The sequence below is a fragment of the Choloepus didactylus genome, chromosome 13 (assembly GCF_015220235.1).
Source record: "Choloepus didactylus isolate mChoDid1 chromosome 13, mChoDid1.pri, whole genome shotgun sequence".
Classification (NCBI taxonomy): domain Eukaryota; kingdom Metazoa; phylum Chordata; class Mammalia; order Pilosa; family Megalonychidae; genus Choloepus; species Choloepus didactylus.
Window position 1 is genome coordinate 75,267,537 of NC_051319.1, and position 18,537 is coordinate 75,286,073.

General features: G+C 44.8%; 1 protein-coding gene across 7 annotated transcripts in view; it reads right to left on the reverse strand.

Moving 5' to 3' along the window:
- Positions 1–8,782: 8,782 nt before the first annotated feature.
- Positions 8,783–18,537, reverse strand: part of SEPTIN8 (septin 8) — a 28,625-nt gene continuing 18,870 nt past the window's right edge. For 2 of the 7 annotated variants that reach the window (XM_037801288.1, XM_037801281.1), the window contains exon 10: positions 8,783–10,127. In XM_037801288.1, coding sequence (XP_037657216.1) covers positions 9,962–10,127 — 166 coding nt within the window. In that variant the 3' untranslated portion in view covers positions 8,783–9,961. The other 5 variants (XM_037801283.1, XM_037801282.1, XM_037801280.1 and 2 more) reach the window with 4 other exon arrangements.

An 18,537-nucleotide genomic window follows, 5' to 3' on the forward strand; every position in this document is an offset into this window, starting at 1 on the left:
TTCAAAATTCATTCATTCATGTTGCAATATGTGTCAGTACTTTCATTTTTATAGCCAAATAAAGTTCCAGTGTCTACACATACTACATTCTGTTTATCCATTGATCAGCTGATGGACATTTGGGTTGTTTCCCACTTTTTGGCTATTATGAATAATGCTGCTATGAACATACATGTACAAGTTTATGTGTAAACACAAGTTTTCATTGCTCTTGGGTATATACATAAGGAGTGGGAATTACTGGATCATTTGCTAACTATAATGTTTAACATTTGACGAAATGTCAAACTTTCCCAAAGTGGCTACAACCATTTTACATTTCCCTCAGCCATTATGAGGGTGTCAATTTCTCCACAGTCTCAACAACACTACTTATTGTCTGTCTTTTCTAATATAACCATGCTAGCAGTGTAAAGTAGTATTTGGTTTGGACTTGCATTTCCTTGATGACCAATTATTTTGAGCATCTTTCATGTGCTTATTGGCCATTTGTATATCTTCTTTGGAAAAAATGTCTATTCAAATTCTTTCCTTATTTTAAATTAGGCTGTCTTTTTTTATTATTTAGTTGTAAAAGTTCTATATATATATATTCTGGATACAAGTTCCTAATCAGATATATGATGTGCAAATATTTCCTCTCATTCTATGAGTTGTATTTTCATGTTCTTGATCATGTCCTTTGAAGCATAAAAGTTTTTAATTTTGAGAAGTCCAATTAATTTTTTCTTTTGTCACTTGTATTTTTTTTGCCATTAGCTAAGAAACAATTTCTAACATCAAATTCCTAAGTTTTCTTCTAAAGAACTTGTAGTTTTAGCACTTACATTTTGATCTATGATCCATTTTGAGTTATTTTTTAGTAGAGCATGAAATAGAGATCTTTTGCATATGGATACCCAATTTTCCCAGCACCATTTGTTGAAAAGACTATTCTTTCCCCCATTAAATTGTCTTCATTCCATAGTCTATTTTGTCTGATATTAATATAGCCAGTGAAGTATGGTTGCTGCTTCCTTGTTATATCTTCTTGCATCTTTTTACTCTCAACACATATGCATATTTGAATCTAAAGTGTGTCTCCTATAGAGAGTACATAGTTGAATGTTGCTATTTTTATCCAGTGTAGCAATCTCAGCCTTTTAATTGGATTGTTTAATCCATTCATTTTTAATGTTATTTGTGATATAGTTGTGTTTAAATCTGCCATTTTACTTTTTTTTTTCTATATGGCTTATGTCTTTTTTCCCATTTGTTCCTCCTTTACTGCTCTCTTTTGCATTAAGTGAATATTTCCAGTTTAATATTTAATCCTTTAATGAATTTTTTAATATATATTTTTAGTTATTTTCTTAGTGGTTGCTTTAGGGCTTAAAATATACATCTTAACTTATCAGGATCTACTTCAGATTTATACAGACTAACTCCAGAGTGATATAGAAATGTTAATCTTTTATAGCTCCAGTACCACTTCCCCTCTTTGTGCTATTATTGTTGTAAATATTATAGCTATATATGCAACAAACCCAATAATACTTTATTATAATTATTATATTATATAATTTTATGTCTTTTAAAGAAGCTAAGAGAAGAAAGGAGAACAAGTGTATATTTACAGACTTTGTTATATTAACCTTACTATTTAGCATTTCTGGTTCTCTTCATTTCTTCTTGTGGAGTTGAGCTATCATTTGGCATCATTTCTTTACTCCACTACAGCTTTGCACCTATCCACCTACTTTATGCTGTTATTGTTAAATATATTACATTTCTACATGTTAGAGGCCCAATAATACAATTATACATATTGTGTATACAATTGCTTTTAAATCTGTTAAGAAAAGAAAGGAGAAGAAATATACAATTATACTATTTTTTTTTTCAGATATTTAAACCATACTTGATTGTAATGAGGTATTTTATTAGAACTGTTTTTAAAAAATGCTAGCAGTTCTGGGCTTGCAAGAGACCCTAATATTAGCAGCTTCTTTGGATTTACAAACCCATAAATAGGTGGATGCTGTTTGACTTTTTTTTTTTATCTTCATTTTATTGAGATATATTCACATACCACGCAGTCATACGAAACAAATCGTACATTCAATTGTTCACAGTACCATTACATAGTTGTACATTCATCACCTAAATCAATCCCTGACACCTTCATCAGCACACACACAAAAATAACAAGAATAATAATTAAAGTGAAAAAGAGCAATTGAAGTAAAAAAGAACACTGGGTACCTTTGTCTGTTTGTTTGTTTCCTTCCCCTATTTTTCTATTCAATTATACTATTTTATGATTACCTACATATACTATTTTATGATTACTTTACCAGTGCTGTTCATTTTTTGGCATGGATTTGATTTTCCTTCTGGGGTAATTTGCTTTCAGCCTGAAGAACTTCCTTTAGTATTTTTCACAAGATGGGCATGCTAGCAAGTTTTTTTATTTATTTATTTATCTGGGAATGTCTTTATTTCACCTTCTGTAATCTATCTGGGAATAAGATTCTTATTGACAGTTTTGTTTTGTTTAGTTTAGTTTTGTTTTTTCTTTCAGCACTTAGAATATGTCATCCTACTACCTGCTGGCCTCAGGATTTCTGATGAGAAGTCAGCTATTAATCTTTTTGGGGTTCCTTTCTACATGATGACTCATTTTTCTCTTGATGCTTTCCAAATTTTCTCTTTGTAGTGACTTTCATTATTTTTACTATAATGTATCTGAGTATGGATCTCTGCATTTATCCTACTTGGATGTCATTGAACTTTTTGAATATGGTGATTGTTTTTCATCAAATTTGTGACATTTTCAGCCATTATTTCTTCAAATATTTTTTCTGTCCCTTCCACTCTCTTTTCCTTCTGGTACTCTCATTACTTGTACATTGGTGAGCTTAATGGTGTCCCATAATTCTCTGAGATGTTGTTCCTTTTCTTAATTCTTTTTTCTATCTGTTCCTCAGATTGAATAACCTTTATTGACCTATCTTCAAGTTCACTGATTCTTTCTTCTGCCAGCTCAAATCTACTATTGAACCCCCGAAGACAATTTTTCATTTTGTGTATTGTACTCTTCAGCTCCAAATTTTCATTTTGTGTATTGTACTCTTCAGCTCCAAATTTTCATTTGTATCTTTTTTATAATTTGTATCTTGTGATTGATAATATTTATTTGATAAGCCATTGTCATACTTTCATTTACTTCTTTAATCATGGTTTCTTTTAGTTCTTTGGGCATATTTATGATGGCTGCTTTGAAGTCTTTCCTGGCTAAGTCCAGAATTTGGGCCCTCTCAAAGGCAGTTTCTATTGCCTGCTTTTTTTCTGGGCATGGGACAAACTTTCCTGTTTCATTGCATGTCTCATAATTTTTTTTGAAAACTGGACATTTTAGATACTATATTGTAGCAACTCTAGATTGTGATCTCCCATTCCCCCTTCACTCCAAATCTTATTATTCACAAATGAAATGCTTGTTCATTTATTTAGTGACTTGGCTGGGCTATTTCCCCCTGCAGTGTGCAGCCTCTGAGGTCACTCGTCCTAGGACACAGCCTTGGACATGCACCCTGTTACCCTGTGATGATAGTGGTGTTAGCAGGACTGTCTTTGAATATCTCTCACCCTGATCTCTCTGTTAAGTTGTATGCTTCTTTTAGTATCACACTCAGTTGTTAGCCTCTACTGATGAGGTCTGATTGCACAGTTGTTTTTGACAATAAATTGCTCCAATCTGCTTCAATTAAATCTGAGGATCTTTGCAAGAGTTGTTTTTGAGACTAGTATTTGAGGCTTTTTCTAACCCCAGGATGGCTCTTCTCAGATGTCTCTTTCCCTGCTTCTCTCTGTTAAAACACAAGCTGGTCTACAATTTATTTGCTCTCATGTTGCTACCAGCCTCCTCTTAATTGCTTACTCCCTAAATCTCCAGGTTTTTTAAGACCTCCCAGTTTTTAAGAACTTCTCCATGATCTGTCCCAAATAAAGTCAGTTCTTTGGGGAGAACTACAGAGCTCTTTATTCTGCCTCTCCTCCTAGGCAAAACCTCTGCACAACTGCGCTGGAAATGGGGGTTGCAACAGTGGTCTTCTTCTCACAGAGTGACACTCCTACTTGACAAGTGGAGCAACAGTCTTCTTGGCTTGTCTCTCCCAGCATAGATTCTCTGCCCCATGAGTAGCTGGGGCAGGGTGATCTAGGTCTAGTATTCTTCCAGTAGAGCTGCCCCTATAGGAGTGGAGGCTGGTTGGAGGAAAAGAGCCCCAAACCTCTCAGCCCTTTTGCCTAGAATAGAACACAGAGCTGGCAGTAGGGGAAGGGGGTGAGAAATGCTGGCAGTCTGCTCCTCCCTAGACTGGGAACTGAGTATACAGGGAGGCCTGTCTTCTTGGCTGCACCCACCAGCAATAGAGCTTCCATCATGCTGAGCTAGCGTGGTGGGGAGTATGGAGCAGGTCATGGCTCAAAGTCTACAGAGTCTTGCTATTATTACTGAAATTTAGTTGATTCCCTTGAATAAACATTTCTCTATTTGTTGAATGTCATCAGGACAATTTCCTGAGACTTTAAGTGGTTGTTCTTTGCGTGTATTTTTTTTTAAGAATTTTCACAGTTATGGTTGTTTCACTGTGGAGAGGGTCTGCACAGTTCCACACACCCCCATTCCACAAGTTGACCTCTTGTCATATATTTTAATGTAAAATTTTAAGAAAATATAATTTACATATGGAAAAGTGCACAAATCGTAAGTGTGCAGTTCAATTTTCACATGTTGATCACACCTGTGTAATCAGCATTTTATCAAAATAGAAGACTTACCAGTTCCCCAGAAGTCTCTGTGTTCCCTGCCAGTCTCTACCACCCCCACCCCCCCTCACCTCGCCCACAAGGATAACCACTATTTTGACTCTAACAATGTAGATTGGTTTATACTCTATATAAATGGAATAATACTTATGAAACTTGGTGTATATTTGTGAATATTTTGTTTGTGAACATTTTCCATCTTTTTGGGTATACCAGTTTATTGCTACAGTTGTTCATTGCAGGGTAGTATTCTATTGTGTGAACATACCACAATTTGTTTATCTTGTTCAGTTGTGGATGGACATTTCGGTTGTATCCAGTTCGGGTCTATTACAAATAGTGTCACTCTGAACATTGTTGTGGGTGTATTTTGGTGCACATTATCCACTTCTGTTGTGCATATTACTAGGAGTGGAATTGCAGGATTTTCCATATATTTTCCTCATGTTTTCTGTCTGTCTCTCCTATTACAATGAACACTCCATGTCTATTTTGTTCAGTGTTAGGTCCCAGCACCCAACACACAGTAGGCCTGCAAAAAATGTGTACATAAACAAACTACATCACCTCAGGCCAGCTGAAGAGCCCCAAATTTCCACCGTGATATAGGATGGGATCTGTAGCCGGGCGTCGTTCCCTAGGGCCAGTATGGTCCCGAGGCACCCCACCACTGGCTGGGGACTCGGCTCCGGCTGCAGCTTTAGGATGGGAGAGGGGTGCACACTAGACAGGGATAGGGGGTGTGGAATATCGGGGACCCTCACCCACTGCAGCACGCTGCGACCCGTCGAACCCCTAGTCGGAGACTCCCCACCAGCCAGGCGAGTGCTGGGAAGGGGCAGGCCCCACGCGCGGGAGGCAGCTCGGGGCAGGGGCTGGGAGGTGGGACCGGCCCCGCCCCGCCCACCCGGGTGCGGGGCTCCAGCTGCACCCGACCCGCGCCAGGTTATATAAACTCAGGTTAAGCCAGGCCCGCGATCTACCCAGGCCAAGATCCTGTTCGCGCCATGGCCTCGGACGAGCGACTGCCGCAGCCACAGGCCTCGGAGGTCAGAGCGGTCGAGAGTCCGGGCGGGCGTCGGGACGAAGCAGCCGGGTGCTTTCCTCTTCCGTTTCCCCCGTCGGCCTCGCTCCCGGCGCGGTCCGGGAGCAGGTTCCCCTGGGCCCGCCAGCCCCGAGCGGCCTCCGTCCCCGCGCCGTCCCGGAGAAGCCCCAGCGCGGTCCCCACCAGCTAGAGGCCCTGCCCTTGACGCCGCTCCTCGCCCGCAGCCTGCGGAGCAAACGCCCCAGGAGAGACGCCGGCGGGTGCCTTGCGACTGGAGAGGCCCCATGGACGAGGGCCGACTGGTCGCCCACCTGGAACTGGCCCTGGGCCGCGAGGCGCGCCTGTGGCGGGGCGGCGAGCTCCAGGTATCGGTCCCCGCGGCGGGGCCCTGGAGAGCGCACCTTCACCCCGCTCCTCACTGGCACGCGGGAGGCGGACGGGCCCCACCTGCACTCGTGCTCAGGTGATCCGCACCCTGGAGGCCGGGACTTCCCCAGGTGTGTGCCCCTCATGAAGTGGGATTCGTTTGCTTCTCTCACTAAGAGGTGTCTTGCTTGTAGGTGCTTGGGGAGAAGGCCTGTTTGAGTTGGGGAACTCTGCTTAGGATGAAAAGAGGGGATTAGGGGGTGGGGGGTAGTCTACATAGGTGAAGGGGCTTCTCGCAGGCCTTCTGGTCACATCAAGCAGGTGGGTCCTGCCATTGATGGAACAGGACTGGCCACCAGCGACCTCCCCTGCCCACCCCTGCCCACCCCTAACCCCCCTCCAGCAAGCCGAGATCCGCGATGCCTTCCAGGAAGTCGTGCCATGGCTTCTGAGGCTCGATAACACCTTCGGCTTCTCCCGGGCCACTTTTAACCTGGCTCTCACCATCATCAGCCGCCTCCTTGCCTCAGCAAAGGTAGGGAAGCCTCTGGGGGAATAGTGATAGATAGTGGGAGAGGGAACTAACCTCTGCTCCATATTATACCCTGAGAGGTGAGCCACCACAGATGCTCCCATCAAGGGTCATAAGCTAAATAACTCACCCCAAAGTGGTAATTCTGGCATTCCAACACCTCTTTGTTTTACTAATGTGTCTACCTGGAACAGTGTTGTGTGGTGGCCCTGGTTGGACTTCTGGAAAGCAGGAGAGCACCTCACTGGGAGGGGACTTCTGTGTGTTGAAGTAGGATATGCTTATCTAGACCTACCCAGCAAGGCCTGAGGCTAGAAAGAGACTGTTTCCGTCAGAATGTGCCATTTTCCCCACCTCCATTTAGTCCTCTAACAAAAGACTACTGACTAACCATCTGTGATTCTAAAATCAGGAGCACTAACTTTCTGTCTCTCAGAGGAGTACAATCTTAAGCTTTTTTTTTTTTTAATCTCCTCAAAGGAAAGCTCACAGAAGCTTTATAATTTATACACTCATATTCTGCTCAAATATGTTTGTTCCATGCTGCAGATAAAAAAGAGGTACCTCCAGTGTGTCACAATTACTTCCTTGAGACTTGCTGCAAAAGTTAACGAAGAAGAGGAGGTATGCATCCCTAGAAGCCCACTGGTTTTAGGGTACAGGGCGTGTGACACTGAAGCATTCAGGTTTCCTGAGAGGTCTGTGCCCTTGGGAATTGATGGGCATGTTGGAAAATTCACTAACTTCTCAGATCTCGGATGCTCCTTCCTCAGGTTTGTCAGACTGAGACCCCACAAATGGGGAATTAGAACAGCTGAATTCTCTTAGCCTAGTAAACCCTGACCTCCCAGCAGATATATCTCACCTCCTTGGTTGATGCCAGTTTCTACCTCCTATTAAACAGAGGCATTTGCTAGGAAAAGGCTTTCCAAATCATGTGGCTTAATGTCTATCCTGAGAAACTACATCTAAGAAAGCTTCTTGAGACTTAAGGACTTGGCTCTGTCCATGAAAGTTGTCCTCAGGGACTCCAGGGCACTCCTCTGAGCAGGGCAGGAGGGCCATGTGCTAGGGGTAGAGAAGAAGTCTTGCCAGTGCTTCAGACTTGCTTGGACTTCTGAGTTTCACTGTGCCTTCTGTTCAGAAGAAAATCGTCTCACAATATCCTTCCCAGACCTCCCCCTTCCCTGCCTCTTCTCCCCCTTTGGGGATGGTGAAACCACTGTCATTTTTACAGGGTCTTCCTTGGTTGATTTCAGGATCTAAGAGGTCAGGAAAAGCTGCTTGTGTGTGAAGTTTCAAACTTTTAATAAAACTGTTTTAACCGTGGTTTAGTAGCATATAATGAGTGACCCCCAAAAGTTGCCTTTGTCCCACCTCAAGATCAAGTAAATGAACCTTAAGAGAAGCATTTCTGGAGATTATACAGTAATACTTCATTTATCTAAAAACAGTAGGACCAACTCTCTAATGCATTTAGTACTTGAACGTTTACATATAGATAAACCTCCTTAGTCCCTCTAGGAAAGGTCATGGTTTTTCCAGAATTGAATTGCCTTCAAACAAGATTTGAAGATAACGTGTTTGTAATTGTGGTGTTACAAAAACCTTGAGAGTGTTTACCAGTAGACCTGGCTGGTGCACACCAGGCAGCTCAAAGGCATAATTTTTCTCTCTCTGACAAGCCATCATGGTGGGGATGAGGAAACAGGAATGGGCAGAGGTCACAGCTCCTAGAAAATTTTAGGTGAGTTCTTGCAGCTGAATGGAAGCCAGGGCACAACCCCAGCTTCCAAAGTACTTTTGGGTGTGAGCTGGCATGCAGTTGGGGATCAGGACATGTTTGTAGAGAATGACCATGTAATATTCACTACATGTTGTCACTATACTATGGGGACCTTGACAGCCAAGACCTGGCTTGGTTTTTCTTTCAGAAGCATTTTCTGTGGTAGGCTACTAGAAGACCACTCTACTAGGGTCATGAGATTGCAGTCCCCAAGGATAAGAAAACAAAAGCTACCATGACATGATGTAGTAGGGCTTTGGCCTCTTTATTTTCTTTTAACAGTTAATTCCACGCATAAAAGACTTCATAAAGCACTATGGCTCTGCCTATACCCCGAATGAGCTGCTGAGGATGGAGCTGGCTATTCTGGACATACTGCGGTGGGACCTCTATATCGGGACACCGCTGGACTTCTTGACTATAGTGAGTATGAGGAGTTTGTACCTTTGGATCAGTTGTTCACAACACAGGACGGCAAGGCACAGGCGTGCACACGTCCTTGCACATGCACCACAGTGAAGTGACCCACAAGGCTCACGATGTACGGAAGAGTGAAAATCTATCTTAAATAGATGCAAATCCAACACCATTCTACCAGACTCCCACTTTTACATTAAATTAACTTTACAAAGATTTTTAGACGGTACTATTATGGCAAATTTCTCTTTTAAATACACACTGCAAAAATATTTAACTTTCCATTCTATGAATACTGTACATAAAAAGCTGTCTGCTTTTGCTACACTTTACACACATTCACTTAGCTGTCTTTAACCATCTACACACAATCCTTATTGAAGCTTTAGACCATATTGATCTGGCACTTGAAAAAATATCATACATTAGTTTTTGTTTTTTAGTTAGGGGAATGATGGTCATCCTTAAGGATATGATTCTGTTAGTAAGGCAAAATTAGGCAATGTGGAAATGTCATGGGGTTTTGGTCTGTTATGAAGCATGAGATTAAATCACTGAGGGCTGTTTCATTATGACAACTGACCACTCTTGCCAAGTTACAGAGTTTCTTCTCGTGTCAGATACTTTTCTGCTACCTTGATCTTGACTAGTATGATTCTATTTTTCAGAACTGAAACATTTCAGAATTGAAACATTGTCATCTAGGTACTTTAGGCTCATGATGTTAATGACCACATCAGAGCAGACTTTTTTCTTGCCAAGCTTGAAGTTGAGCTCGGCCACAGAATGGGCATTTAGCCTCAAGCCCCGTGTGGGGCCATGGATGGGAATGAAAAGGGTTGGGCAACATTGGATGCTTCCTGATGGAAATTTAAATTGTTTGCATTTTTGGTCATTGATAGATGAAAAGTATGGGGTTTTCTGTTCTAACATTAAAAAAACGTGGTCTCCAGTTCCACGCCCTGGTGGTCCTGGGCTGGCCCCACGTGGTGGAGCTGCTGCCTCAGAGGAATCCTTCCCTCCACGTCGCATCCCTGACCAGACAGCTGCAGCACTGTATGGCCGGCCACCAGCTGCTGCAGTTCAAGGGCTCCACACTGGCCTTGGTCATCATCACCTTAGAGTTGGAGAGGCTCATGCCCGACTGGTTGACTCCTACATCTGATCTGCTAAAGAAAGCACAGGTAGACATCAACTTTGCTCCAGACCAGGCTCTGAGTCGTACCCCCTTAGCTTATGTATTCTCACCCCAAAAGGGTACCTGTGGCCCTTCTTGGCCCTTGTGGGTTCCAGAAGATACTCTGGCCACAATGGGTTTGGGAACAGTCTGCCTAAGGGCCAGGCTTTCCACACTTGGCTACGGCCTTTGGACCTTGGGTACAGGACACATGTTCCCTTCGCTGGACCAGCAGTGATAGATTTCTCTGACAGTGAGAGAAGATTTATCTCAATGGCAGCCCTTGTAGCCAAGAGAATAGGGGAAAAGTCTAGTTCAGAAAGAAGCAACCCTGAGCTAAAGTTAATAGCGGGGAGTGTAAATTGCTGATCTTTCACCTTCCATAGGAGTATTTGGTGCCAGGCACTGGGGCACAGAATCCCTTAGGATGTACAAGTTAGGATGGAATGCAGTTAAGCTGATGAGTTTTATTGAAGTTGGAGATGGATGTCCCTGAGATGGTGGGGTTACTGCTTTTTAAGTTGAGTGGTTGGACCTTTCTGAAGTTGCTTCATGCTAGTCTTATTCCTTAGAATATAAGATGGTTTTGCTTCAAGGCTGGCCACTGTTTTAATTACAGATCAATATTGACCAGTTCAGCTACTGCAAGAAACTTGCGAAACAGCAGCTAAGAAGTTTCTAGTCATCCTTCTGCATGGACACCTTCTTGTTTCACCTGCCCACCAGCCTCTCTGCCCCTACTCCAGTGCCTTCAAGAGCATAATGGGAACACTTCTTTGCTTGGATTCCTCTGAGTTCTTTGGCTTAATGTATCCTGTATCAAGAAGGGAAGAAGTCCCTGGAAGAACCACTGAGGAAAATTTCCTGAGTCTTTGGAAGAAAATAAGGAGGGATTTGGGGAGATTGGTCAGGGTCGGTAGAGGTGTGGGTGGTCCTAAGCTGACCAGCCATGACCCTGCCTCCCTCTCCTCCCAGGCCTGAGACCAGGGAGAACAAAGGGTCCTACTGCAGCTTGCTTCTCCCTCCTCCTCCAGCAAAGCTTGGTATTGGCCCCTAACAGAGTTGGAATATAAGGCCAAAGAAGTTGGGCCTTCTTCAGGGCTGAAGGGCTGGGGCTGGTTCAGATGATCAGTCTTTGCGGCTCTGTCCACCAGAGCTGGCCAGGTTCTTCTAGCTTCCCAGGTGTATGCCAAACACATGTGCAGCACTTCAAGTTCCAACCAACCTGTCTGCCTCTCAAAAATGGGACAATCTCTACAGATATATTTACCCTGGCTTGGCCATGACTTATGTCTCCTCTTCACAAGCACTGAGTTATGCAGTGTGTTTTGTTGAATGTACAGTATTTTTCCTTTGGTACTCTTAAAGTGGTTCAAATTATTAGTTTAATTAGGGGTATGCCTACACTAATGAAACGGGTATTATTGGGTAACACCTGTGTTGGGGGAGGTATACCGCAGCTCAAAGTTTTTTGTTGGGATGAGCAGGCTCTGATGCTACGTCAACTCAAATGCTGTGCTGCAGGAGAAGGCGGTACTAGCTCAGCTGCCAGGAGTGGAGGCCAGCTGCCTCTCTGAAACCCTAATACTATAGAGCCATTCTCTGGGAGCCATGGAGTCCAGCTGGCATCCTTGCCAGCTGCAGCTGTATACACAGTGTTAGGGATATGAATGAGCACCACACGCTCAGAGGTGGTTTGTGAACTTGCTCCTCCATGAACAGTTTTCTGTACATGTCCTAAGCCACAGTGGTAAAAGCTCCTAAGAGGTGCAAATGGCTGAAGATTGCATGTACTGCAATAATGTCTGCAGTGGAATTGGCACACATCTCTACCTTTTCTTGACACAGGCTTGCTTACTGTAGCTTTTGTAAAACTAAACTTTAATTGCTTTCAACCTGGTTTCAATCTTCTTTTATACCTGTGGGATAGAGTGCATTTAGACTTACAAATATACTTGGAAATTTATCTCCTGGGCTATATCAATAACTCTCTTCTAGCCCAGCACCCATTTTACAGGTAGAGATGCCTGAGGCAGCATGCTGCTTGTGGCCACAGCTCCCTAGTGGTGGCCACATCTGCCCTCTGCCTTCTCCTGTCCAGTGGAGTGGGCAGTATGGTAGGTGGGCCAGGGACTCATACTGAGGACCCACACTAGCTCAGGTTGCCTCTGATTTTGGGGAACTGTTGGGAGGATCTGGCCCTCATAACCAGGCAGCTTTAGGTAAAAGCACAGCCTGTCCCCAGAGGTCATCCAACTCTCAATCTCTTGGAGAAAGGAGAGGTAGACCTGTGAGCCCCAGTCCTGGGGTAAGGGACAGCTTCATTGCTCCACTTTTTGGTAAATGATGTAACTTGTCTTTTGGGAAGCTAACTCCTATATTGCTAAAGAACCAGATGTGAGTTAAAAGTCTTGTGTGCTGTTGAACCCAGCCTTTGGGTCCCAGGCCCCATCCTCTAATTGCCCCCTCTTCCACTGTTGATCCTTTCCTTTCTTGCCAGTGCTGACATTTTTTCCTCTGAGATTAGGAACTTAAAGTCCACCTCTGCTCAGAGATAAGGAGATCATTCTGGGAGGGAGAAATGTGGACACAATCCATCTTCCTTTTGTCCCCACCTACAGGAGGGCAGAGGCTGGTAAGGGACTGTGGATGCAGAAAATGGAGATGGGAGAAAGGTCAGAGTTAGATGCTATGGCATCAGGAAAGGCAAATGGGCAGAGAAAGGGAAGTATGGGGTAGGTGAACATCACGGACTTTTCCTAAACTTGTAAGGAATTATACAAAGTTGTACCGGGCCTCTGGATGTGCTGTACCCCAACCAAGGAGGCTTTTCTCCCTCTGGTTTTCTGGAGCGTCTGTCCTTCAAGGCTTGGTGAAGACTTTGCTTTCCTACTCCCTGCCTCCCCATGGGCAGAGTTGAGCTACACTTTCATTAGGGATGTCTGCTCCCCAACCTCAGCCCCTTGTCTCCTTACTTTTGCCTTCCCAGAGTCTAGCCTAGTGCCCAACAGAGAAAGGTCCTCAACAAATTAACCCATGAGCTTGTTGTCATTTCCTTCAACTACCACTCTTCCCTTCCTCAACCTTTGCCTGCCCACCGGGGCCTCTCACCACCACAAACCCACCTTAGATTCACACCATCAGGCTGCACACTTTAACACTGACTACATTTTACTGTTATCACATCATCCCATCAGGATGCCAAGGAAAAGCTGTAGCTCAAGAATTACAGGTACAGACTACCTGGATCCAAATCCTAATTTCTCCCACAACTAGCTGTCTGACCTTAGGTAGTTACTTTACCTTTCTGAGCCTCCCCTATAAAAAATAGGGAGAATAATGATCCCTGATCATAGGATTATTATGAGGATGAAAGGAGTTAATACCTGTAAAGCACATTAAGACAATGTGGCACATGGCAAGCACTCAAATGTTAGTTGTATGTCAAGTGTTCCCGACAAGGATGCACACTCCTTGAGGGCAGGGTGTGTCTTCTCTCATGACCTGCGCAGCTTCTGCTCACTCAATGAAGATTCATGGACCACAAGCTGCATCTTCCTTGCTAACTATGACTCTCCCCTCCATCCCACATGCATTCAACAGCCCCTTGCAGATGCTTATAGCAGGATTCACTATTAAAACATAATTCCTGTAGAAGCTGATCAACCCCCCCAAGGTTCAGAGAATAGACAACTGTTTTTTTTACCATGATTGATTGTAGCAGATTAATAGGCTCAGGGACCTTGTTATATCAGAAAAGCTAGTGCCCAAAAAAGACACCACAAAAAACTCAAAATAAATGCAAAATTTAATGAAAATAAATGAGTACAAGTGAATGGAAAGGAACAAAAACAGTCAATGAATGAAGGAGCAAATGAATTAACAAATGAAGCAGTTTTAGAAAAGCGTGTTAACGTAACAGACTAGCAAGCCACAATTCTGTCAGGCCTCTATCCAGTAAGATGAGCCCCATTTAGCAGGAAATCCACACATACATATACACACAAACATATATGCAGTCACTTCGCACAATTGCAAACCACCTAGATACCAGTTACCCATAACTAGGGTGACCATACATCCCAGTTTGCCTGGGACAGTTCTGGTTCACGCTCATAGACCTGGCATAATTATTAATAGCATTCCCTTTCACTCTCAAAAGTGTCCCAGTTTAAACAATAAATTCCATGGTGATTCTACCTGAAATCAAGATTGCTCATGAAATACACAATTATGCCAACATGATCCCATATGAGAGCCCTAACAATGCCAACAAACAACATTATGAAGGTGGGGGGGAGGGATGAATCAGATCCTACAGACAGGTCACATTCCATGAGGGGTAGCTTGTTAAATCATGGCAAGTTTCAAGCTCACCTGTGCACTGAGAATTAATTTGGTCTCAGCTTCAGGTGACAAAACTCCAAACACAAACAGCAGGGGGAGAGGGGTGCAGATGGAACTGGTGGCGGGCATCTCAGCCCCCAGAAAATGCTAGCCTGACAGGTCTCACCAGAGATGCTGAGAAGCCTTGAGGCTGCAGACAGGCCACCAGACACAATTACGGCCTTCCAGCCTGTCCTGGGTGCAGCCCACAGACCCCAGTGGATGGGTGGCAGAACCTGCCCACTCCAGAGCCAGCCCCCATATTGGCACATGAGCCAGGAGTCCTCGTTTCTTATATAACCAGTGAACCTGCTGGGCCACTGAGCCTCTTCTTCAGAAATATATTAGCTGAATGAGGCTATCTTAAAGGCATATTTCAACCCAAGTGAATACACTTTAAGACTTATAATTATCCTAAAGACAAGCCACTCACAGTCCACAGCTGCATTAGATATGCTGACATACATCTTTAGATGCCTCCTCTTTCAAACTGCACACATGGAAAACACCAGTTTTCAGTCAGGATCAGAGCTGGGTTACTGTGAAGCTGATGAAGCTTAATCTTCAGAGTCCCTTCCAAGGCCCTGTATCTAATTTTCCATTAATATTCTTGTTTCTAAAGAAAGCTTCCCAACTCGTTCAAGCTTCCAGCTCCACAAAACCTGGATCTGCCCCCAGTCATGGCATAACATGCGGAGAATTTTTGCTTTAAGGGTTAATAAAACCCGTTCTACACCTGGTGTGCGGAGCCCCTTGCCTGGAAAAGCCGCATTTTTCTGGCAGTGTCTCAGTGGGCGCAAACAGCTCACCCTCTGCACCACTCCGAGTGGACCACCAGCCCAGAAGGGCAGGAGAAAGCCCGTGCTTGTCCTGGAAATCAACAAAGCAGGCTAAGGCAGGCAGGGTGGGGGGAACAGCTATGGGAGGGAAGACTGAGGGCATGAAAAACACTAGCAATCCACCAATAAATTAGCCCAGCTTTGTAAGGCTTCTGACCAGGACGTGCACTACACTGTGAGCTCCTTGGGGGTAGGGGCTGTGTGTTACTGTGGGAAGCTCCGGTGTCCAGCACAGTGCTTCATCAACATTAACCGAGTTGTTCCCTTTCATCTATTCATTTCTCTTCTCTCACTTTATCAGGCCATATTTTCGACCCCGATAATCCCAGTGGCTGGCAAACCAACAGGAAACAGGAACATAAAAGAAACAATGCAGCTAGTCCTTGAAGTGTCCTCCTTTGGAGTGCAGCTGAAGGGAAAAGCTCCTTTGCTGCTAGGTTTTTTATTTTTATTTTTTGTTCCTTAAATTGCCCACATATATCAGACACCTTCATATCTTTGCCCTGTGACTCAGCAAGGAAAAAGGAAACAATGATTTCGGAATAAAAACCACCTCCCCTTGGAGCACTCTGTGCTTGGAATATGCAGAATTGGTCTGGGGTCTTAACGGAATCAGACACTTAACGCACACACATGGAGTTGGTCCCTGTTTACAGGTAGCACCTGTGGGTACACGGACAACGGCTACAGGCTGCTGTTCCATTTACATTCACAGTAAAAACACTGGACATGGTCTTGTTCGTGTTCCACTTTCATCCATAAAGAAATTCCGAACACTGTCATTATAGGAAGTTTATTACCCACCTCTCCCTATATATGGGGTACTTTATACATAAGGAAGGTCTGGAGAAATTTTAGTTCTTAAAAATCAGGGAATCTGTGTTACTTACGAAAATAACGGGAGAGGACATTATCTGTCTTTATTCTCATGCCAAAATAAAAATTTAGAAGTGTTTTGAAAGTTATTATTGAAATAAAGCTCTAGGTTAGAAAAATTAAAATGACAGGGAATCGGGTGAGCTGTGCAGCACGTATACCAGGCCACGCGGCCGCACCTAGAGCACCACGTGAGTTGCCATCTTGACGCTGAACAGTTAGGCCCAGCATCGCCGGCTGGGGCCTTCGCTAAAGCGGCACATAACTGCTCCGTCAAGGAATAGTGACACTGTAAATGGAAGACCAGCCACTGGCTCTGAAAAAAATAAACCTCGTCAGTTTTGGATTCCAGCATTCATGGCTGTTTTTACGTGATTGCATAGAGAGGGATGGCCCGTCAGACCCAGGGGCAGCTGGGGCTGGGGCAGGCGGGGGGAAAGCAAGTCTGTAAACACTGGAGTCTGTACCGGCTCCCAGTCCGTCCTCACACCATGTTATGGGAGAAGGATCACAAGGTGTAACTCAAGCAACTTAACACATGAAAGTCTAAAGTCCGCTCTTGACATGTAAGTCTGTGTGTGCATTAACTGAAAAATAAAAATAAAACAAACAAAAAGAAACAGACACATTAAAAGATACACAGACCAAATCAAACAGAAGCAAAGACAGCAAAAGGGACACTGGGAAAGGGCAGTCAGTTTGGCATTTGTGATGAGCAAAGCAGGGAATTCGCTTCAGTTTGTGGCGTCCCAGGCTGAGGGTCAAGATCTGGTTGGGAAGTAATTTTGCAAAAATGGATTAAAATTTGAGGAAGAAGCACAACCAATCAAAGCCATTCAACTACATGGTCCTGAAAAATGTACTCCCCGCTCACCCCATTCCCCTGACCAGGAAGTGGGGAGAGGTGCTCCGGCCACCCCACCCACCCCACTCCTGGCCTCCACGAGGCCAGCACGAGAAGAGAGGCTTCTCTCCCAGAGGCCAAACTGAAGCTTTCTGCCATGTCCATCAAACAGAAAAGACCTATTTTCCAGGCCACATGGGAAAAGCAGGGAGGCCAGACATCTGTGACAAGCCCCCACCCTGAGAGCTGTGCCCACGCCTCCCAGCAGGCCAATGCAGAGTCCCCAGGCACTGGCTTTCCATGTCCACAGGCCCTCAGACCCTCACCTGGTCATAGACCTTCGTCTTCAGTTTCAGTCATAGGGGACCCTGCCTGCCTTTCCTTTAAGATGGCCTGAGCCAAGCTCAGGGAACAGGGCAGAGTTGCTGTGGGTGTGGGAATGCATGTGGGGGGCGGGGGGGTGAGGGGAAAGGGGGCTGATGCAGGCCCAGGGCCACAGCTAATATGCATTTCTTGGCCTTAACCACTAGGCTTCACTGCCACCAAAAAAGGAAAGACTTGGCACACACATTCCCAAACATTCCAGGAAGAAGTGGGATTCCATAGAGCTCAAGGGTAAGGGTCAGGATTGGTATACCTACTTTGTTCCTGGGTTGGCAAGAGAAGGAAGGCACCTGATACAGGCCAAGGGCAAGGAGAAGCAGGGGTAGATGAGACCCCCATGATGTGATGTGGCGTGGGACACTGAATGAAGCAAAATGGGGGAGAGAGCGATCTCCAGAAGTAGGAGCATCTGGACTTCAGATAAGGATGTGGCAATAGGCTATCAAAAACACCAAGGAGACGTGGCTCAGAGTTGTCCCCACCTGGCCAATAGGTTGACTCCACTCCTTGAGGCTGGGAAGCCTCCTTGCCATTCTGTCACTCTCTCCCCAGAAGCTACCTCCAGAGGAGGAACTCTCCTTCCCCAGCAGGACCCACAGTGTCCCTATAGGAAGCTGCTAGCCTTCCTTTGGCCCCAAGTATACCCAAAATAGCTGGGTAGTGATTCTAGTATCCAGGGGGTCAGTAGTGGCTGGGCTCGAGTCTCCACTGCCCTCCACCTGCCAGCCAGAAGGGGTCCCACACCCAGTGCCTCAGACTGCAGGGGGAATGTGCCACAGCTGTCCAAGCAGAAACCACAGAAGCATTTGGAATCTGCCCAGAAATGCTGACCGTCCCAGGCCCTGTCTTCTCCTGGTCTGGAAGACTTTCCCTGAGCCCCTTCTAGCCACAGCCTCTCCCTACCTGTGTGGCCCAGCCTTCACCATGTGGAAAGTCCCCAGCTGCTGAGGGGGCTGCAGGGGAACAAATGAGTGAGAGAGAAAGAGAGAGAGCAAGACCACTCATGCAAGAGAGCACGCACAAACACAAGAGAAAAAGATCCAAATCGTGAGATACTGAGATCGCTAGTGAAA